The 23,050-nt window shown below is 43.0% G+C and overlaps 1 protein-coding gene and 1 non-coding gene across 2 annotated transcripts in view; both read right to left on the reverse strand.

Annotated features, from left to right (window-relative positions):
* The window catches only part of ABHD2 (abhydrolase domain containing 2, acylglycerol lipase), an 86,433-nt gene that overhangs the window by 38,788 nt on the left and 24,595 nt on the right, over positions 1-23,050 (reverse strand). The window contains exons 2-3 of the mRNA XM_053581670.1: positions 22,817-22,913; positions 19,987-20,186 (exon numbers count right to left, since the gene is read on the reverse strand). Coding sequence (XP_053437645.1) covers positions 19,987-20,180 — 194 coding nt within the window. The 5' untranslated portion in view covers positions 20,181-20,186; positions 22,817-22,913. The remainder of the gene's footprint in view (positions 1-19,986; positions 20,187-22,816; positions 22,914-23,050) is intronic.
* Positions 12,557-12,618, reverse strand: LOC128580129 (U7 small nuclear RNA). The gene has a single exon (XR_008378466.1). It is a non-coding gene; the product is annotated as a U7 small nuclear RNA (small nuclear RNA).

Here is a 23,050-nt window from a genome sequence, read left to right on the forward strand (position 1 = left end):
TGCTATGGTATCACAGCTCACAGTAACCTCCAACTCTTGGGTTCAAGCGATTTTCCTGCCTCTGCCTCCCAAGTAGCTGGGACTACAGGCGCCCGCCACAACACCCAGCTATTTTTTGGTTGCAGCCATCATTGTTGTTTGGCGGGTCCGGGCTGGATTCGAACCCACCAGCTAAAATGTATGTGGCTGGTGCCAAGCCCTAATTAATTAAATCTACATGAAATTAAGAGACATGAAGCTATCACTGTAAACAAGCCAGTTCCCAGAAAAACTTCCTCTTCGGGGTTGGGAGGAGAGGGAAGATAAGTTTAATACTTAAGGACATTAAGGTACTTGCCAGCATAACATCACAGGTCAAATATCAGTATAGAAATCACAGCGTTTGGGAGATAAATGATAAGCATTTATAAGAGCTGAATGGACTGTGACAGCAATAAAAAACAAACTTATAAAAATAATGTTAATTGGGCAACTGAATAATATACAAGATTTAGATATAGAATTTATAAAGGGTTTCAGACTACCAAGTGAGACAAGAAATACTGTGTAGAGGGAGAGGAGAGATCTAAGAAACCAAATTCCTGATCACACCTAAAATGGAAGGTGGAAGAAAATTTTGTTTTTGATATAAATTAGAGCCAGGTGCAGTGGCTCATCCCTGTGATCCCAGCTACTGAGGCAGGAGGATCCTTTGAGCCCAGGTGTTGGAGGCTGCCACTGCACTCTAGCCTAGACAACAGAGTAAGACTCTCTAAAAATGAATATTTATGTATGTATAAAAATTAAAAATAGAAATATGCTGAAGTTAAAAGTGTCAGAACAATGGCTAAATTTCCTATGCCTATCTTCTGATCTTGTTTAGAATATAGTATAATCTTAGAAAAATATGACAAAAGAATAAAATTTCCTTTTGTCAATTCACAGATTTTGCATATAATGATGATACATGTGATCATCATTGAGGCCAGACTCCTGGTTCAAGATGAACTTCCTCTAAATTTGGCAACAAATCTTCAAGCAGCCTCCCAGCCTTTAGTCTTGCTCCTATCCATTCCATCGTCCACTTGCCAATAGAGGGATGATCATTTTTTTTTTCTTTTTCTTTGTGGTTTTTGGCTGGGGCTGGGTTTGAACCCGCCACCTACGGCATATGGGACTGGCGCCCTACTCCTTGAGCCACAGGCGCCACCCTAGAGGGATGATCTTAACACACAAACCTAGTGATGGCCCTCCACTGCATAGATCCTAGCTTGGCCTAGGAGGTTGGCCATACCATGGTGCTCACTTAACTTTATGCCTAAGCTCCAGTAAAATTAAACCATCCTATCCCAGGGTACCTGGAATCCGGTTTGAGGCTCCTGGTTCTCTGCCTACTTTCTTTCTTTTTTTTTTTTAGAGACAGAGTCTCACTTTATTGCCCTCAGTAGAGTGCCATAGCATCACAGCTCACAGCAACCTCCAACTCCTGGGCTTAGGCGATTCTCTTGCCTCAGCCTCTCGAGTAGCTGGGAATACAGGTGCCCGCCACAACACCTGGCTGTTTTTTTGTTGCAGTTTGGCTGGGGCTGGGTTTGAACCCACCACCCTCAGTATGTGGGGCCAGCACCCTACCCACTGAGCCACAGGCGCCGCCCTCTCTGCCTACTTTCTTACTGACACATATTAAACACTTAAGGGAGAGTAGCTGAAATAAACAGAATGTAGATACACATAGTGAATTGAAAAAAACAAATAGTACATGCTTTTAAAATATACAAAAATACATTTAAAAACAATATGTAGGGAGGCGCCTATGGCTCAAAGGAATAGGGCACCGGCCAGATATACCGGAGGTGGCAGATTCAAACCCAGCCCCAGCTCAAAATTGCAAAATAATAATATTAATATGTAGCATAATAATAATGTGAATTTGGCTATAACCTGATTGGTGTTTGGCTACTGTCCCCTTTCCAGCCTACATAAGCCCAATTTCAGAATGCAGTGAGGTGGTGTGTGTGTGTGAGTGTGTGTTAGGAGGGGCTTGACTCGGAATCACTTGGGACTTTCTCAGTTCAAGGTAAGGTCAATTTTGCACTGTAGAAGCCTCACAACCTTTAATTTTATGACACCACCACCTACTGTTAAAACACTGTTTTCAATTAACTTCACAATAATATAACACCAGAGTTCCTAAAATTAATTTTTGGACTTCATTTACTGTGGTAGAGTTTTATGGTGTCTTTGTTTACATAACTTATCCAGAGACAAGAAGAAAAACATTTTAAAAAAATGATATTTACTGAGCTCTTATTGACATTTAAATATACTCGTATAACTTTTGTGTACATTGTCTTTATTTATTTGTACAACTAGTCTAGTTAATAATGTTAATATAAAAATAGCTACAATAACAGCAATTATGTTTACTGAATTCTTTTTTTTCTTTTTTTGTTGAGACAGTCTCACTCTGTTGCCCTGGGGTTGAATACCCTGGTGTCATAGCTCATAGCAACTTCAAACTCTCAGGCTCAAGCTATTCTTTTGCCTCAGTCTCCCAAGTAGATGGGACTACAGGAGCCTACTATAACTCCCAGCCTTGCTCAGGCTGGTCTCAAACTCCTGAGCTCAGGCAATCCTCCCACCTTGGCCTCCCAGACTGCTAGAATTACAGGCATGAGCCACCATGCCCTGCTGCTTACTGAATTCTTAAATATGCCAGGTATCCTATCAATCACCTCACATGCTATTCCTTCTTTATCATCATACCGAACCTACAAAATAAATACTGTTGTACCCATTTTACAAGTGAAATAGTGACTCTGTAAGGTGAGTTACCAGGCAGTAGGGGGGCAGAGCTGGCATCTGAGCACAGGAGGGTCTCACTGAAGAGCTTAGACTCTAGGTCCCAATGGGCAACTTCTTCCTCTCCACTAGTGCCTTGTACTTACTCTCTCAATCTTGGGGGGTAGGCCTTCATTCAATTTGGTTTTCTCTTCCAGTTTCCTATTTTTCTTTTTCTTCTTCCTTACCCAGCTTTTGTTTCCTCACTCACTTCTTTGGTTTCTATGAGCTGACCTGTTTTCTACCTCATTATTGAAAACACATTCTCAAAAACCCCTGATTCTTTCTGGCCAAGGTCTACAGCCTTTGGTCAGCCCTCATCCTTCCTGACTTTCCATGGTTTCAGATGCCTTCTTCCTCCATGCTTTCCTTCTCTGGCTACCATGATACTCTCATTTGAGGCTCCTAGTTCTCTGCCTACTTTCTTATTGCTCCTCCTCCTACCCTAACCATGAACTGCTTTAGCATCAGTCCTCAGTGTCTCTCTTCCCTCCTGTCCCCTACCCCCTTCCAATCTCCCCTATCTACAGCTGATCTGGATCTGCACATCTGGCCTTGAGCTTACACCTCAGTTCCACATGCACAACAGTCCACATGCATATCCCACAGACAAGCTTCAGACTAAACAACTTTCTCTGAGAGAAGGGCTTCCCCATTTGACTTCTCTATTTCTGTCAATGACTCTATTCTTCTCTCAACTGCTCAGTAACCTTGGCATTATCTGTGATTAGGTCCTTTCCCGCAATTGCCATTCCATTATCCATAGACACTATGACTCTACCTTAGAAGGATGAGTTTGTCTCATCCTTCCCTCTCCTATCACCACTAGCTCACAGGATCAAGTCCAAACTCCTCCTTTCTGGTAATTTGAGACTCGATGTGAACTTTCTCTTCCTCCCTAATAGACAGCTCTTACCACACCACAGATTGTGGCACAGGAAACTGGCCAGGGAGCCACCAGACACATGATGGAGCCTGAAGCCTAAAGCAAACAAAAGGGCACAGCGAGCAAAGGGCAGATTAGGTGGCAGGTTCAAATGTCATGCAAATAGCACCAAGATAATTTTTGGGAAGTACAGAAGAGATGGTCAAAGTTCAGCCAAAAGAGGATCCATGGAACTAGGAGGACAGAGGTAGAGTGGCTGTGGGGTCAGAGAAAAGCAGTGACAACAAGGCAAGGTGTCGGAGGCAGCCCCTGCCATCTTCTTATCCAAGCAGCTGTTGGAAGGCCCACAAGATCAAAGGACAAATGTGGCTGAGTGGAAAAGTATTGGTTGGGACAGAAAAGCCAGTTTTCTGCCAGGCCCACTTGTTTAGAGGATCGATTTCACTGGCTCATGTTCCACCAACCCCTGTGCCTTCTTTTCCAGTGCCCCATCTATCCAAAACCAACTCGTCTTTCAGGATTACACGAGACTTCATCAGCCAAGCCACCACAGTGATAGTTCCCTCTTTCTCTAAACTCCTGTATCATTTATCTGAGACACTTAATCACATGATGCTTTCAAAACAATCTGCTAACTTTAGTATGTGCTGACTTTGTGAAGAAGCAGCCACAGGAAGAGTACAGAGAATTTTAAGATAGTCTCTGTCCTCAAGCCTCTCAGACTACAGTTAAGAGGAGTTAGGAGGAGGGGAAGAAAAATGCACACAAGGAAAGTTACTGTTTCCATCCCTGTCATTAGAGAAGAGGCAAAGAGACAGAAGACAGGTGAAAGACAGAGGATGCTGGAATAGTTAGGATCTGAGAAAGCCTGGGGGACAGAGAGGATTTTGATGGATAGAGGAGTGGAAATGGGCAAAAAGTACTAAGTGTGTGTATATAGGAGAGGAAGGAAAATTACATACTGGTAGGGATTGGCTGGCTTCAAATTAAAAAAAAAATTATGAGGTTTCTCACTTCACATTAATAAGGAATTGCTGTTCAAGCTTTTGTGATCTGGCTGACAATACTAGTTTGGAGTCTTGTCAGCAGGGGAATCTGGGGCTGTATGTCACAGAAAGTCAGGTTGGTTGTGGCCATGGCAGAAGAAAGATGAAAAAACAGATAACCTACAGCTTCTCCCGAGCTTCTTCCCTGCTGAGAGACTACAGATGGTTTTGGATCAACCACTGACCTCAAGGCGAGGTTTCCCAAATGTTTTGGATTACAGACTCTTTTCTTTTTTTTGAGACAGAGCCTCAGGCTGCCACCCTTGGTAGAGTACCGTGGCATCACAGCTCACAGCAACCTCTAACCATCCATGCCAGCATCTGCAGAGTCAGGACTTGCCTCCATCCAAGCAATTCTCTTACCTCAGCCTCCCAAGTAGCTGGGATTACAGGTGCCCACCTCAATGCCCGGATATTTTTTGGTTGTAGTTGTCATTGTGGTTTGGCAGGTCCAGGCTGAATTCAAACCCGCTAGCTCTGGTGTATGTGGCTAGCTCCCTAGCCACTGAGCTACAGGCGCCAAGCCGGATTACAGACTCTTACAATGACTACCTCATAAGTTAAGCTGTCTGGCTGGACACCATGAACCCATGCTGACCTAGAGCCCACACTCTATGATTAGAAACTGACATGGGGGGGAAAGAGAGGGTGGTTTCAAGCTGCCACAGGAGCTTGACTCATTTCCCTGGCTCACCATGATACTACATTGCAGGCAGCTACCTCAGGCAGATAAAGTGCCTCAGGAGTGCCCAGCCCTCGGGAGAGAATATTTCTTAGCCCGGCCACAGCCATTAGGGTAGCAACAGAATGGCATCTCATTCCATCACGCATAAGATCAACTGTTCAAGGACTATAGCTTTCTGTATGAGTAACAGCTTTCCAGAATTTCACAGAGGGGAGATTTCCTTATAAGCCCATAACAATGCTTTCCTGAGTAAATATTTGTTATACCACCCAATAGATTCTGGCTCTGAAGCTCAGGTCCCCAGTAGACTCCATGTGCATGGCAGGTCTTCTTGATGCTGTTGAGTGGGTCTGGGCTTCCACAGGCAGTCACTGCTGCTCAGACTGAGAAAAAGTGTGAACTGCAGTCAGCTATTTTTTTTTTTTATTTCAGATAATATGAGGTGCAACTGTTTTTTGTTTATTTGTCTTTTTAGAGACAGAGTCTTATTTTGTCGCCCTCGGTAGAGTGCCGTGGCGCCACAGCTCTCAGCAACCCTCAGCTCTCTCTTGGGCTTAGGTGATTCTCTTGCCTCAGCCTCCCGAGTAGCTGGGACTATAGGTGCCCGCCACAATGCCCGGCTATTTTTTGTTGCAGTTTGGCTGGGGCTGGATTTAAACCCGCCACCCTTGGTATGTGGGGCTGGAGCCCTACTTACTGAGCCACAGGCGCCATCCAAAGTGCAACTGTTTAGGTTACACTGTTTCCATTTCTAAGGTAAAGTTCAAGGTATAGTTAAGCCCTTCATCCAGCACCACATGTGCACATTGGGTGAGATCCTACCAATTACTCTCTCTCCTCCTCTCTTACCTCTCCCCTCCCCTTTGCTAGAATATACTTGTGTTCTTCTTTTGTGTAGGCTTATAGTTGTTTATATATTGGTTTCATATTAGTATTAAGTACATTGGATACTTTTTTTTTTTTAATTCTTGTGATACTTCTCTAAGAAGAATGTGCTTCAGTTCCATCCAGGTAAACACAAAAGCTATAAAGTCTCCATCTTACAACTGAATAGTATTTCATGGTATGCCTAAATCACAGTTCATGGGCCCTTGGGTTGATTTCTTGTCTTGGCAATTGTAAACTGAGCTGCAATAAACATTTCAGTGCAAATGTCCTTGTTGTAAATAATTTTTTCTTCTGGGTAGATACCTAGTAATAGGATTGAGGGGTCAAATGGAAGGTCAACTTTTAGTCCTTGGAAAATTCTCCATACAGGGTGGCGCCTGTGGCTCAGTTGGCAAGGCGCCGGCCCAATATACTGAGGGTGGTGGGTTCAAACCTGGCCCCAGCTGAACTGCAACCAAAAAATAGCTGGGCGTTGTGGCGGGCGCCTGTAGTCCCAGCTACTCAGGAGGCTGAGGCAAGAGAATCGCTTAAGCCCAGGAGTTGGAGGTTGCTGTGAGCTGTGTGATGCCATGGCACTCTACAGAGGGCCATAAAGTGAGACTCTGTCTCTACAAAAAAAGAAAGAAAATTCTCCATACTTTTTTCCATAGAGGTTGTATTAGCTTGCATCCTACAGTGTTCCCTTCTTTCCACATCCATGCCAGCATCTGCAGAGTCAGGACTTTGTGATGTGGGCTAATCTCACTGGAGTTAGGGGATATCTCAGGGTGGTTTTGATTTGCATTTCTCTGATGATTAGGGACGAAGAGCATTTTTCATGTTTGTTGGCCATTTACCTGTCATCTTCAGAGAAGCTTCTGTTCAAGTCTCTTGCCCACTTATAAATGAGATTGTTTGCTCTTGTTAATTAATTTGAATTCTCTGTAGCTTCTAGTTATCAGCGCTTTGTCAAATTCATAGCATACAAATATCTTCTCCAATTCTGAAGGCTGTCTGTTTGCTTTAGTTGTGGCACCTTTAGCTGTGCAGAAGCTTTTTAGCTTGATCCTGTCATATTTATTTATTTTTGGTGTTGGTATAATTACCAAGAGTTCTTCTTCATAAAATCTTTTCCCAATTTTGTCAAGAGTTTTCTCCACACTTTCTTCCAGAATTTTTAGTTTCATGTCTTAAATTTTAATCTTTTACCCAGCAAGAGTCCATTTTTACCAATGGTGAGAGGTGCAGGTCCAGTTTTAGTCTTCTACATGTGGCTAACCAGTTTTCCCAGCACTATTCATTTATTTAATTTATTTTTTTGAGACACAGTCTCACTCTGTTGCCCTGAGTAGAGTGCTACGGCATCGTAGCTCACAGCAACCTTAATCTCTTTAGGCTCAAGAGATCCTTTTGCTTCAGTTTTTCTATTTTTAGTAGAGATGGGGTCTCACTCTTGTTCAGGATGGTCTTGAACTCCTGAGCTCAAGCTATCCACCTGCCTCAGCCTCCCAGAGTGCTAGGATTACAGGCATGAGCCACCAGGCCAGGCCTCCATCACCATTTATTAAATAGGGATTCTTTTCTCCAGTGCATGCTTTTGTTTGGTTTATCAAAGATCAGATTGTGATATATGGCTGGGTTCATCTCTAGGTTCTCTATTCTATTCCATAGATCTATATCTCTATTATTGTGCCAGAACCTTGCTATTTTGACCTCTAGTATATGCTACAAGTCAGTTTACTGTCTTAATTATCTTCTACTGATAAAGTATATACTATTATATAGTATAAAATGTACTGCCTACCATAATGAAGGGAGACATGCTGAGAAGTGGGCAGAGAAACAGAATAATTTAGGATAAAAATTGGTAATCTCTGGGGCAGCGCCTGTGACTCAGTGAGTGGGGCGCCAGCCCCATATGCCGAGGGTGGCAAGTTCGGACCCAGCCCCGGCCAAACTGCAACAGAAAAATAGCCGGGCGTTGTGGCGTGCGCCTGTAGTCCCAGGGGCTCGGGAGGCTGAAGCAAGAGAATTGCATAAGCCCAAGAGTTAGAGGTTGCTGTGAGCCGTGTGATGCCACGGCACTCTACCCGAGGGCGGTACAGTGAGACTCTGTCTCTACAAAAAAAAAATAATAATAATTGGTAATCTCTGAATTCACAGGACCAGTAAAATATGAGAAGCTGATAAGAGGACCATAAAAGTGGATCCATTTTCATCTAAGTTAAGTTTAAGTAAGTAGTCTGAGTCAAGTTAGAAGCTGAGGATGATTGATTAAACCGAGGTGACCCTGGCGCCTAGTCTGGGAAAGGCTGAAACAGGGGTGACTTAGCAACATGACCTTACCTGTGGGACAAAGCCCACTTACCTAACCACATGTGCTGGGTTTGACATCATGTAATAGAATCAGTTATGGCATCAGTTTCTTTTGCTTTTTTGAAGACATAGTACAGCCCTGAAGAGTAAATTCAGACATGGTGAATAGGACAGTGTGATGGTCATAAATATTTGAAAACTGGAACTGACTGCTTTGAAGAGCACATGGCACATGAGAGATGAGGCTTTTCCATATGAACTAAATTGAGAGAGTCTTGGGTATTTTGGATTCTGAAACTTTTAAGTCTTTCAGGCTTCAGTATTCCTCCCCAAAGGCACACATTCTCTAATGAGAAGCTGCAATCTGTATTGAAGTTAGAGAAAATGGATGAATTTTGTAGCAGACTCAGCTTGGTTATGTTGGAGTCAAAGATGGCAGCACTTTCCTGCTAGTGCCACTGGCCCCTTGAATGAATGACCATGCAAGGGCAGGGCCAGCCCAGCTGGGCAACATCCAAGAGTTAAATTAAACCTAGCCATTGGCAAATTACACATCTCCCTCCACGTTGCATACCCATCCATAAAAAACCTCACCTTCTGATGGCAGAAGGCAGTGAGTATTAGAGAAGGTGATCAACTCATCCCAGTTTGCCTCAGACTTCCCCAAGATTAACACTGAAAAAGTCCCAGGAAACCTGTCAGTCCTGGAATGTTTGGTCAGCCTAGTAACGGAAGCCAGTGTCCCAGTTCACCTTGAGAATTTTGGTTTGGGCCATTTCATCAGGAACACAAGCAATTTTAAGATGAAATCACATGAAAGCCTAATTCCACTGAGGCTAACGCTCTATGCTCAGGCTCAGTAAAGATGGTTTGGGGTCTTCCGTTTTTGAAGAACTCTCTCAAAATGTAAGTTTTCAAGTACATGTGCTCTGAAGGTCTGGTGACTACATAATAAATCCATCAGAGAGCTGCAGACCGACTTATCAATTGTTAATAGCTCACCGAAAGCATTTTAAGAAATATTTGCACAACTCTTAAAACTGATAAAATCAGACCAATGGAATTAAGACTCTTGGCAATTAGGAGTTTATCCTGTGAAAAGGACAAAGCTTTAGTGTTCAGCCAACGAGGAAAGGATCTAAATCTGATCTGGTATGCCTGTGAGCAAGAGAGAATTAAAAGGAATTTAAGTCCAAGATAATGAAATTCTTTTCAGCTTTAATTCGCTATAAATAAGCTGTGCTGGCTCCAGAATCTTTACCTCGAGAGGCCTCGGGGTGGCAATCTGAATGGGAGGGAGTGTGTGAAGCTGCATTTGACTACTGTTTTATGTAAGATTGAGAAACATCAATTGACCAGTCCAACACCTCCCATTCTAGCCTCTGCTTTGGCACTGCCACTGTAAGTAAACAGCCCCGTAACAAGGAGTCAGGGAAGAAAATGGCAGGAGTGGCTGTTTTATATATTGAGTTCCATGCTCTTTAGATCTAGAAAATAACTCCCTAAGTTGCACTTCAGAGAGGTTTGAATTAGTGCTTTTCTGTAGGGTACTTCTAATAATATATTTAATACTTCCTTGGTACACTAGGACAAAAATAATATATCTTGCATGTCAATAAATATAGTATGTATATACATAAACCAGACTTTTATTCAGGATAGATTTAAAAATGGATATTTGTAGTTAAGAAGTAAATATGTATGACAACAATAGAAAGGGAGTGGATATTGTTTGAAAAATCAAAAGTAGATTTTCTTTCTTCTCGGAAATAATTAGGAAGCACAGTTGTGAAGAAACGCTTTTTTTTTTTTTTTAAGTGCCTCTAGAAAATTTCCATAATGAAAAAGCTTGAAAAGCTGATCTTTTAAAAATCCTCCCAACAATTAAGTCTTAGAGGAATAAATCCTCAAATGTTCATTAACCAAGACTAATGGAAGACTACTGGCAGCAAACCAAAGATTCAGACCAATTATGATGAGAACAGCATTTCAATAGGATTCTTGTTGGGAGCTTGTGCTTTGGAGAGTGAAGAGAGAAATGGGGAAAACCACAGAAGGTGAATCCATTACAATCTACAGAAAAGTCACAGGGCTTCTGACATTCTCTTATGACCACCTAAAGCAGCTTTTAGGGGGAAAGGTTCACAGAGGGCATCATGGTATAGGAAAGCCAACTATTATTTCTGGTTTGACATGTAACCTCACCCCTAAGTTTTAGATACTGCTCAAACCCATGGAGAACTATAATATCCAGTTCTTATCAGTACAGGTGACAGCTGGTTGCAGAAGAAAACTACTACATTTGTATCTCTGGGGAAGAAAGGACTCACACACACGTGACTGTGGTCTTTGAGCATACAGCTTCCCTTTTCTGGACCCTGCAGGGGCTTCTAGATGTCTCTCACATCCAGTGAAAACACCCCAGTGCTCTGTTTTAAGGCTTGTCTGTTAGCTAAGTACTTCATCACACTTCTCCTAAATGTCTTCATCTTTAGCTACACCACGACCCACGCTGACAAGCCTATGAATGAGTGAAAAAGTAGCAGCCTCGCTTCCCACAGGAGAATACATAAATTTTAATAGCAGGCTGCCAGAGATAGGGCACCTGCTGCCTGTCTTTACTTTCCAACCTGGACCTGGTGATGGAAACTTCAGCCAGGCCCACAGGGAAAGGTGGAGGCTGCAAACTGCCAAGATGCATATGCTTGGGGTTGCCCTGCCTTAATTTAAGAACAAAACATAATCCATCTTCTTCCAGAGACAGAGCAGAGCCTTCCTAGATAAACAAAGCTCTGTCTAAGCTGAAGGGACACCTGATTCCCTGGAGCACCACTGAGACAGTGCATTTATTTCTTTTGCATTCGGCAAAAGAAGAATATCTTACACCTGCATCTGTTTATGGAAAATAAGACACAGAATGACATTGTACTTGAAATTCAGAACCACCAGGAATCCTGTTCTATTTCCCCAAGAGTGTGGCTTTTGATTAGTGAGGTACATATACTCTAGGGACAAAGAAAAGAGTAGCAAATTTTCACAAAACAAGATGAAATGTTCTTTATGGACATGTTCTATATGAAGCCATGTGGTAGGGAAAGATGGTAGGAAGATGAAAGGGGGGCTCATTCTGGCTAGAAAGGAGTGGGGGCAGGACAGAGAACAGCATCTCAGAATTGATGCCATTTAAGTATTTCTTACAGGATAAGAGACATTTTGGTGGGGAGAGCAGAGAGGGGCTTGTTGTCACCAGGGAATAGCAGCCCAAGAAGCAGGTACTTCATGGGCAATGAGAAAATGCCAAGAGTGATGAGGCTGATAGACAGGGTGGGGGTCACACTGTAGTGTGCCTTGGGAGCTGGCCTACTTTAGGAAGCCAACTCTGGTGGCATTATGACAGATGGGTGGGTCAGAGGCAGGGAAGTGACTGGGGACACTCCTGTAAACACCCAAAGGAGAAGTAGGTAAACAGCTGAATACACAGACAAAAGGTCCTGACCTGTATACATAAGATCTATGTATTTTACTGTATGTAAATGATAGCTCAAAAAAGTACTTAAAAAAAAAGCACAAGAGAATGCCAGCCTGTCCTGGAGCACAGATGACGTAGAAGACCCAGGTTTGTACCGTAGTCCAAACTTCAGCTGCAGGCTCTTTTTCTACACCACTGCTGCCAACAGCCTTAGGAAATCTGAATGAATGACAGAATTCTGAAGCTGTTACAAACCCAGTGTTAGAAGATACGTGGGCAAATGTTCACGGCATCCCCAGTGTTAAAGCAGCCTACCAAGCAATATGTAATATATCATCCTGACTTTTTGGGAGGTCAGGTATATATATATATACAGAAGGAAAAAAAAATCACAGGAATAGTCACCACAGCAGCAGTAGTGCCTTAGCTCTAGATAGGGGAATTATAGACAATTGTTTTTTCCATGCAGGGGGTTTCCAGTAAAAACCAGAAAACATACTAAACAAATTCTAAAAGAGCAGTAATACTTATAGATGATTTCTGTATGCCTTGTTTATGCATGGATGGCAACTGTGGCTCAAAGGAGTAGGGTGCCGGCCCCATATACCGGAGGTGGTGGGTTCAAACCCAGCCCTGGCCAAAAACTGCAAAAAAAAAAAAAAAAAAAAAGAATATGCATTAAATTTCTTATTCAGGAAAAAAATGGAGATTTGTATCACCATCTAGATTTTCTCATAATTCTGAAGTGAGCTTTAGTCTGCTTGCTTTGCTAAAAGCAAACACTTCTTGAGAAAAAAACTGAATCATTAGGTAAATATTGATCTATTACTAAGTGAACAGGAGACAAATCATCCCAAAGAAGCAGAGTTTTCCCAGACATTAAAAGAGTCATTCATAATCTTTGTCAATTATCTTAAAACAGATTTTCAAACTGACTCTCTTAACATCCTTTCAATGTTCACCTTTCATCAACTTTTTTTCTACACCAGAACAGCAAGAGGACATGTCCTGATCCTGCACATAAATCATAATAACTGGTTGTTTGCAGGCGGCATTACTAGGTCAGATCAACAGTGTGTTGTAAATCAGTTAACTGAACTTCCCAGCATAAGCGCTTGCGAAGGCTACAAATAGGCTTCCTTGTAGGAAAAAATCTGCAAAGTCCCAGCAGAAGCACTTTTACTTCTAACAGACATGTTTCCTGCCCTTAACTTCAAACACATGGCAGGCTGTTACAGAAATGTGACACAGAGAAAGAACATCAGGGGACAGTGGTTTTCGACAGAGTGACAGAAAGAGAAAGAGAAAGAGGGTCATGTGGGAATAGAAGGGGACAAGTCTTGTTGTTGGTTTTTTGCTTTTTTTTTTTTATTGTTGGGGATTCATTGAGGGTACAATAAGCCAGGTTACACTGATTGCAATTGTTAGGTAAAGTCCCTCTTGCAATCATGTCTTGCGCCCATAAAGTGTGACACACAACAAGGCCCCACCCCCCTCCCTCTGACCCTCTTTCTGTTCCCCCCCATAACCATAATTGTCATTAATTGTCCTCATATCAAAATTGAGTACATAGGATTCATGCTTCTCCATTCTTGTGATGCTTTACTAAGAATAATGTCTTCCACTTCCATCCAGGTTAATACGAAGGATGTAAAGTCTCCATTTTTTTTAATAGCGGAATAGTATTCCATGGTATACATATACCACAGCTTGTTAATCCATTCCTGGGTTGGTGGGGATTTAGGCTGTTTCCACATTTTGGCAATTGTAAATTGAGCTTCAATAAACAGTCTAGTACAAGTGTCCTTATGATAAAAGGATTTTTTTCCTTCTGGGTAGATGCCCAGTAATGGGATTGTAGGATCAAATGGGAGGTCTAGCTTGAGTGCTTTGAGGTTTCTCCATACTTCCTTCCAGAAAGGTTGTACTAGTTTGCAGTCCCACCAGCAGTGTAAAAGTGTTCCCTTCTCTCCACATCTACGCCAGCATCTGCAGTTTTGAGATTTTGTGATGTGGGCCATTCTCACTGGGGTTAGATGGTATCTCAGGGTGGTTTTGATTTGCATTTCTCTAATATAAAGGGATGATGGACATTTTTTCATAGGGGACCAGTCTTGTTAATGACCCTCTTCACGGGCTGGCCTCTTACTGTTCTCTGCCTCAGTTCTCTCACCTGCACCCTAAGAAAAGTCCCTGTCCACTTCCAATGGATAAGAAGGGGATTGATTCTGAAGTCACACTCCATTTTGGGTTCAGTTCCCCTCCCTACTAATTCCCAATTCTGTTGTCCTTAAAAGGAGAAGAAAAATGGTTCTAACCTCAAAGTTGATAAGAGAATTAAATGGTACAATGTCTGTGAGAGGTATTCAACAAATTTCAAATGGAGTAACATGGACAAAAAGAGAGAAATGTGAAAACATTTCCATGATGTCCTACATGAACACAGGATATACAGATTCCTAAAATTAGAATCTAAATCAGAAATCAGAGGTCAGGGCCAGGCACGGTGGCTCATGCTTGTAATCAGGAGTTCGAGACCAACCTAAGCAACAGTAAGACCCTGTCTCTATTAAAAAGGAAAAACTGAGGTAAGGCGCCTGTGGCCCAAAGGAGTAGGCACTGGCCCCATTTGCTGGAGGTTGTGGGTTCAAACCCAGCCCCGGCCAAAAACCGCAAAAAAAAAAAAAAAACTGAAGTAAGAGGATCACTTGAGCCCAAGAGTTTGAGGTTGCTGTGGGCTATGACACCAGAGCACTCTACTAAGGGGGACAAAGTGAGACTCTGCCTCAAAAAAAAAAAAAGAAAGAAAGAAAAAAAAAATTAGAGGTTAGAGGTTAGTTAAAAGTTAGAAGAGGAGTCATGCTGAAAAAAGTCAAGGACTCTATTCTGTTCACAGTAGTGCCAAAGAAGATGAAATATTTGGGAGTTTACCTAACAAAGGACGTGAAAGATCTCTATAAAGAAAATTATGAAACTCTAAGAAAAGAAATAGCTGAAGAAGTTAACAAATGAAAAAATATACCAGGCTCATGGCAGGGAAGAATCAACATTGCTAAAATGTCCATACTACCCAAAGCAATATACAATTTTAATGCAATCTCTATTAAAGCTCTGCTGTCATAAAGATCTCAAAAAGATAATATTTTGGGGTGGTGCCTGTGGCTCAGAGTAGTAGGGCGCCAGCCCCATATGCCGGAGGTGGCGGGTTCAAGCTCAGCCCTGGCCAAAAACTGCCAAAAAAAAAAATATTTCATTTTATATGGAATCAGAAAACACTTCAAATAGCCAAGACTTTACTCAGGAATAAAAACAAAGCAGGAGGAATCATAGTATCAGACCTCAGACTACACTATAAATCAATAGTGATCAAAACAGCATGGTACTGGCACAAAAACAGAGGTAGATGTATGGAACAGAATAGAGAACCAAGAGATGAACCCAGCTACTTACCGTTATTTGATCTTTGACAAGCCAATTAAAAACATTCAGTGGGGGAAAAGATTCCCTATTTAACAAATGGTGCTGGGTGAACTGGCTGGCAACCTGTAGAAGACTGAAACTGGACCCGCACCTTTCACCATTAAATAAGATAGACTCTCACTGGATTAAAGATTTAAACTTAAGACATGAAACTATAAAAATACTAGAAGAGAGTGCAGGGAAAACCCTTGAAGAAATTGGCCTTGGCCAATATTTTATGAGGAGGACCCCTTGGGCAATTGAAGCAACACCAAAAATACAGTACTGGGACCTGATCAAACTAAAAAAGCTTCTGCACAGCCAAGAATACAGTAAGTAAAGGAAGTAGACAGCCCTCTGAATTGGAAAAGATATTTGCAGGTTATATCTCCGACAAAGGTTTAATAACCAGAATCCACAGAAAACTCAAACATATTAGAAAGAAAAGAACAAGTGATCCCATCTCAGGCTGGGCAAGGGACTTGAAGAGAAACTTCTCTGAAGAAGACAGGCACACAGCCTACAGACATGAAAAATTGCTCATCATCCTTAATCATCAGAGAAATGCAAATCAAACTACTTTGAGATATCATCTAACTCCAGTAAGATTAGCCCACATCACAAAATCCCAAAACCAGAGATGTTGGCGTGGATGTGGAGAAAAGGGAATGCTTCTACACTGCTGGTGGGAATGCAAACTAATACGTTCCTTTTGGAAAGATGTTTGGAGAACACTTAGGGATCTAAAAATAGACTTGCCATTCGATCCTACAATTTCTCTACTAGGTATATATCCAGAAGACCAAAAATCACGTAATAACAAAGATATTTGTACAAGAATGTTTACTGCAGCCCAATTCCTAACTGCTAAGTCATAGAAAAAGCCCAAGTGCCCATCGATCCACGAATGGATTAATAAATTGTGTATATGTACGCCATGGAATATTATACAGCCTTAAAGAAAGAAGGAGACTTTACCTCTTTCATGTTTACATGGATGGAGCTGGAACATATTCTTCTTAGCAAAGTATCTCAAGAATGGAATAAAAAGTATCCAATGTACTCAGCCCTACTCAGCAGTCATATGAAAGCTATAACCCAACTATAGCCCAAGAATATGGGGAAAGGAGATAAGAAGGGGAGGGGAGGTGATGGGGGAGGATGGGCGAAGGGAGGGTGGTTGGTGGGACCACACCTCTGGTGTATCTTACAAGGGTACATGTGAAATTTACTAAATGTAGAATACAAATGTCTTAACATAATAACTAAGAAAATGCTGTTTGATGAAAATATTTCAAATTGTATATAAAACCAGCACATTGTACCCCACGATTGCATTAATGTACACAGATATGATTTAATAAAAAAAAAAAAGAAGAAGAAGAAGAAGAAAAAAAGAGTTAGAAGAGGAATAAAATGGATTCTTTTGGCCTTTAATCATTTGTCATCTTCAAGTCAGAGGGCCTGGGTATTTGGAATTTAGCTGCTTAAGTGATGTTCCAACATGCTCTAAGAGGGCTGATCCTGTAATCAAAGGTTTTGAAAGTTTCTGAGGAATTTGGCCCTTCGCATCAGAGCTAATTTCTTTTTCTTTTCTTTTTTTTTTTTTTGTAGAGACAGAGTCTCACTGTACCGCCCTTGGGTAGAATGCCGTGGCGTCACACGGCTCACAGCAACCTCTAACTCTTGGGCTTATGCGATTCTCTTGCCTCAGCCTCCCAAGCAGCTGGGACTATAGGCACCCACCACAATGCCCGGCTATTTTTGTGATGCAGTTTGGCCGAGGCTGGGTTTGAACCCACCACCCTTGGCATATGGGGCCGGCGCCCTACTCACTGAGCCACAGGCGCCACCCCTCTTTTTTTTTTTTTTTTTTTTTTTTGAGACAGAGTCTCCAGCTGTCGCCCTGGGTAGAGTGCCATGGTGTCACAGCTCACAGCAATCTCCAACTCTTGGGCTCAGGTGATTCTCCTGCCTTAGCCTCCCAAGCAGCTGGGATCACAGGTGCCCAGCCATTTTTTGGTTGCAGTTGTCATTGTTGTTTGGTGGGCCCAGGCTGGATTCGAACCCATCAGCTCCTGTGTATGTGGCTGGTGCCTTAGCCACTTGAGCTACAGGAGCTGAGCCCAGATCTAATTTCTAAACAACATCAGGTCAATCTTTTTTCTAGATTGACCTCTATCTTCCCTGGTTCAAGCTTTATGAGGAGAGAGAATGGCAATTGACCAATGACTGGGGACTCCATGCTAATACCAGTGGCTCAGGTTGGCGCTAACATTCTACACACAGCCATGAGGTCAAGGAGATGGGGCCAGGGATGCACCTCCATAACAGGAGGTAGGTGGAGACATCTCAAAAGAGGTCATGGCACCAGGTCAGCACAAAGTATGCCAGGAAGGGAAAAAGCCAAAGAGAAAATGTTGAACTTTATTATTTTAAAAAGAAAGAATCAAAGGAAAAGAGGTAAAAACTGCCATAATCAGCTTTCTTTTAAACTTTGAACAATTAGTGTGGAATCCAACCTTACATGATGCTTTTCCGGAGCCTGGCCAATGGCAGCTTTTCTCTGGCTTCCTCCCTCTAATTATTCAGGAACCAAAGCTGGGTGGCAATTTGCACTCATCTGCATATAAATTCGCAGGGTTTGAAATATTTTAGTTTTCAAAAGCTCTCTAAAAATGACCAAGGAACTGGGCCTAGAGGTTCTATGCAATCTGAATTGGGTGCATATGTCACTAGCCAGTCCAAATTAATTCATCATTTAAATTAAGTATTGAAGAAATATTCAAAATATGAGTATGAAAAATGCTGGACAATTTTCAAAACATGTAGGTACTACACACACCCTATTTTATAGAGCATATTTTTAACTGCAGAGACTGCATGAGAACACCATGTCCTTGGTCTTATGCCTGGTGGCGGAGCCTACTGTAATGTAATGTCCCCTCAGTGGAGGCAGTTCCAAGTTCAATATGAGCATATGAATTCAGTATGGCATCACTGTCACAACCATGAGAAAACCACACACAAACACCCAAAACACCCAGGGCCCAAGGCGGTAGCTCTTCACCCTTATCTAACAGCACGTGAAAATTAACTAGACAACTAGACAAAGAAAAAACCCAAACTTTCAGATGTTTCTGTGTCTGTTTGTCTGCTGTTAGAAGAAAATCATTCACCCAGTATCGCCAACACCGAAAGAGGGGATGAGAGGTGATACCAGGATGGAGGAAAAAGCTTCTATCACTACGCATCGAGTCTCCAAAACTTCCAGTCATGTGCGGAGAGGACTGTTTGAGGGAGACGGCTCTCTCTGCAGCTGCAGGGTAAGGAGGCACGGATGAGGGGAGTAAGCATGAAGAGGCCAGAGTGAGCAACAACGATGGGGAAGGACTGAGGATTCCAGACTGACTAGGAGCACATGGCATGCTTTGCGCATGAGGCCTGCACAGAGCCCCAGAAGGAGGACACACTTATTCACAAGACATCAACAGGGAAAAATGTAACACCACATCTCTTGAAAATAGTATGTGTGACACAGAGTGCAGATTCTCTCTCTCTTTTTTTTTTTTTGAGACAGACTTTCTCACTCCATCACCCTGGGTAGAGTGCTGTAGTGCCACAGCTCACAGCAACCTCTAATTCCTGGGCTCAAGCGATCCTCCTGTGTCAGCCTCACAGGTAGCTGGGACTACAGGCTCCTACCACAACATTGGGCTAGTTTTAGTAGAGACAGGAAGAGGGGGTCTCACTCTTGCTGAAGCTGGTCTGGAATGTCTGAGCTCAAGCAGTCCACCCACCTCGGCCTCCCATAGTGCTAGAATTACAGGCGTGAGCCACCACACCTGGCCCAGATTCTTTTCATTTTATAGCTATGGTTCTTTTTACCAAAAGCAGTGCCCACCCTGCTGCCTCCAAAATACAGATCTGGGCTTCTATGGGGAAACCTGGTTCACGTGGACAAAAGCACTCTCTATAAGTGCATTCCCTTAGCTAACCTCAGTAATTTTTTTTAATAAGATGGATGGAGAATATCCAACTAATAGGCCTGTGCTTTTATGCTTATGAATTACTTAGAGCAAGGATGGTTTCTCTGTCCTAGAACTGGCAACAGGGCATTTGCAAAAGGACAGAATATTGTTCTAGTTTTCTCTATCTACCTAAAAGTGATACTGTTTTCTGCAAAGTCCTTGCCATAGATGATGACACCATACTGTGGGGGAAGGGACATTTCTAGGCAACAAAGATCTGATTCTCTCTTGCCCTCCAGGATTCAAACACCAGACTGCTATCAAGACTGTGGCTATTTTAACACCATTGATGCCTTGAGGATGATCTTCTAACACCATCGATGCCTTAAGAGAAGATCTACTTTGAACATTACACAAAGCCAAATAGATCAGCAGGTAGGCACACAGAGGCCATGAGATCTACTCACTCTTTGGTCAGCAGAGGACAGGACTTGAGTAGAAAGCGTGAGAGCCCCGAGTCCTGGAAGTAGAGGTCAGGGGGGGCTGTGGGGCTCTTCAGGTTCAAACACCGGACAATCACGTACAGCACGGCAGCTACTACGGCCAGCTTCACCCCATCAAACACGGCTGGGAGCTCGGGGGTCTCCGGCATGGCATTCATCTTGATCTGGGGAGCACAGGGACAGGGCTGGGTTTACATGCACAGTGAGGAGGAGTGGAGCCCCCCCACACTACTGAGGCATGTCCTGCTAAGAGACAAAGCCATCAATGGCAGGCCATGATCCAGATGCATCCACAGGGTCTCCCAGGCAGATGCCATCAGCACCTCACAGCCACTAATGGCCTGGCACCCACCCAATCACAAACACACAGTCCTTAGTGCTGATAGACTGAGTACTGTGCTATTTTCTTTTATAATCTCACGAGCTTTTCCAAGCTGAGCAAATGCTGAGAATAGCGTCCTTTTGAGAGGAGAAAAAGAGGCAGGAGCAGGACTGGGCTAGCACTTTGATTTCTGTTACTAGGCCACATCAATTCTCTCTGTAGACTTAATCCGCACCTGGGGCACCAGGTGTTTGTTAAGTGTTGTGTTTACAGCCTTGGACAGAAACACGGACGGGACTGCTGGGGCCACCAGGTGTGGCTGCTGCCTACTGGCCCTATCCTATTATTTTCAGAGCACACTGAGATAAAGTGACCTGAGCCTGACCCAGCCATATGCTCCACAAAAGCACCCTCGTGCTGAGTCCAGTTCAAACTCAGCCCAGGTTGCAGCAGTCCTGGCTCCTGAGGGTTTCAGGCAGTGCGACATGAGTTCAGCCTGCAGAAGCTACCCAGTGTAGCCATTAGTCCAAAATGAGGCTAACAGTAGACAAATTGAACCACTAGACCAAAATTTAAAACTGGAGCCCAGAAAATGTGCATGTGTTTCTGGCTTTAGCTCTCCTAATAGTTCACCTTTTGAAGTAGCTTTTCCTTATATACATCACACACACACACACACACACACACACCCTACTCCAAACATATAAAACCCAAACATCAGTAATAACAAAAGCAACATTAACAAAAACCCAGTATTTTCCTAGTTGTTGGGCAGAAAACAGAACATCCACTGTTACCTTAAAAATTAGGGAAACTACAAGCTAACAAAAAGGAGAAAATGGTAACTCTCCCAGCCAAGGTAGCTATGGCAACAGTTTCCTTGGAATGGTTTCAAGCAGCTGCTGCTGGAAACAGTCATCGTGTGAGCTCTCCTAGCCAGTGGTGGTGACAGAAGAAACAGGACAAAACAATCTCCAAAAAATGTGCTTAGGGTAAAACTGATTGAACTCTCCTGAGACACAGCAAGTCCTGAGAGGACTCAGAAACTCTTTTCTAAAATTGAGGTGACTTTGGCAAATAAAGGGCCTGACTATACTGCAGACAATCTCCTGCAAGGGTTCCAACTCAGTGAGGAAAGAAAACTGAAGATCGCAGGCCCTTAACTAGCCTCCACCTTCACGGCAAGAAAACAATTTTTAAAAACTTTATCTGGGCGGGCATGGTGGCTCGCTCCTGTAATCCTAGTACTCTGGGAGGCTGAGACGGGTGGATTGCCTGAGCTCAGGAATTCAAGACCAGCTTGAGCCAGAGTGACACTCTGTCTCTACTAAAAATAGAAAAACTAGCTGGGTGCTGTGGTGGGTGTGCATAGTCTCAGCTACTTGGGGAGGCTAAGGCAAGAGAACTGCTTGAGTCCAGGAATTTGAGGATGCTGTGAGCTATATTACTCCACTGCACTCTAACTTGAGGGGCACTGAGTGAGATTCTGTCTCAAAAACAAAACAAAACAACAACAACAAAAAACCCTTTACCTGACACAATTTCAGATCAAAGCTAGACCTCAGAATATACTCTCAGCTATGCTGAACTTTCATGAGCAAACAGTTTTCTTAAAACTTAACTTCTGGTGGCTCGGCGCCTATCTCAGCGGCTAGGGCACCAGCCACATACACCGGAGCCGGCAGGGTCGAACCCAGCCCGGGCCTGCCAAACAACAATGACAACTATAACCAAAAACATAGCCGGGTGTTGTGGCAGGCAACTGTAGTCCCAGCTACTTGGGAGGCTGAGGCAAGAGAATCACTTAAGCCCAAGAGTTAGAGGTTGCTGTGAGCTGTGACGCCACAGCACTCTATGAGGATGACATAGTGAGACTCTGTCTCAAAAAACAAACAAACAAAAAAACAACTTAACTTCAGGTGGTGTGTTACCTCACTCCTGGTGACATCCCCTGAAAGCTCCTGAAAGGAGTCTACAACTCCCCAAAATAAGGATCCTTAACTTGGGGTCTGTGGGTCCCCTGTGGGATTCTAGGGCCTTTAATCAGATTCTCAAAGGGATCTATGGCCTAAAACTGTACACAGCACCGCACTAAGAGGTTGGAGGGTTTAACCTGCATCTCCCATGCCTCACCTTTCGCAGCTGTGACACACACACACCAATCAAATGGTTTTTAAACAAAGAGCCAAGATGAGGCAGCTTTTTAACATACCAGAGGGCCAAAACCAAAATCCATCAGCAATTCCAAAGTTTCTCTAACTATGTGCTGGTAATTCCTTGTTGCCTCTTCTGGAACGACAACAGGGCAATGCAGTAGGTGGCTTTACCAGTTTACTTGTTGGCCTCGAGTAGACTTAATGAACTAAAAAAATAAAACAAACAGGTCCTTCCCTTCCCATTCCTATTCACTGTTTACTAACACAGGGAGAGGCAGAGAAGAAAAGCAAAAATAAGCGTCTTTGTAATACATACCTGTATCACTTATTCTTCTCACTGCGAATGTGAATTCTCCTTGAAGAGTTGTACAGTCGGGCTGGCCTGAGATGTCTTATTCAAACTAATGTAAAAGCTGAAAAGATTGAATAGTGATCTTTTAAAGGATGAAAGAAAAGCAGTTTCATTGAAACACAGCATGGTATAAGTTGCTCTATATTTAAAACCTTTCGGGGGGAAAAAGACAATTTAATTAACATGTATGCCACAATC

This window comes from Nycticebus coucang, chromosome 2 (genome assembly GCF_027406575.1).
Source record: "Nycticebus coucang isolate mNycCou1 chromosome 2, mNycCou1.pri, whole genome shotgun sequence".
In the NCBI taxonomy this organism is placed as follows: Eukaryota; Metazoa; Chordata; class Mammalia; order Primates; family Lorisidae; genus Nycticebus; species Nycticebus coucang.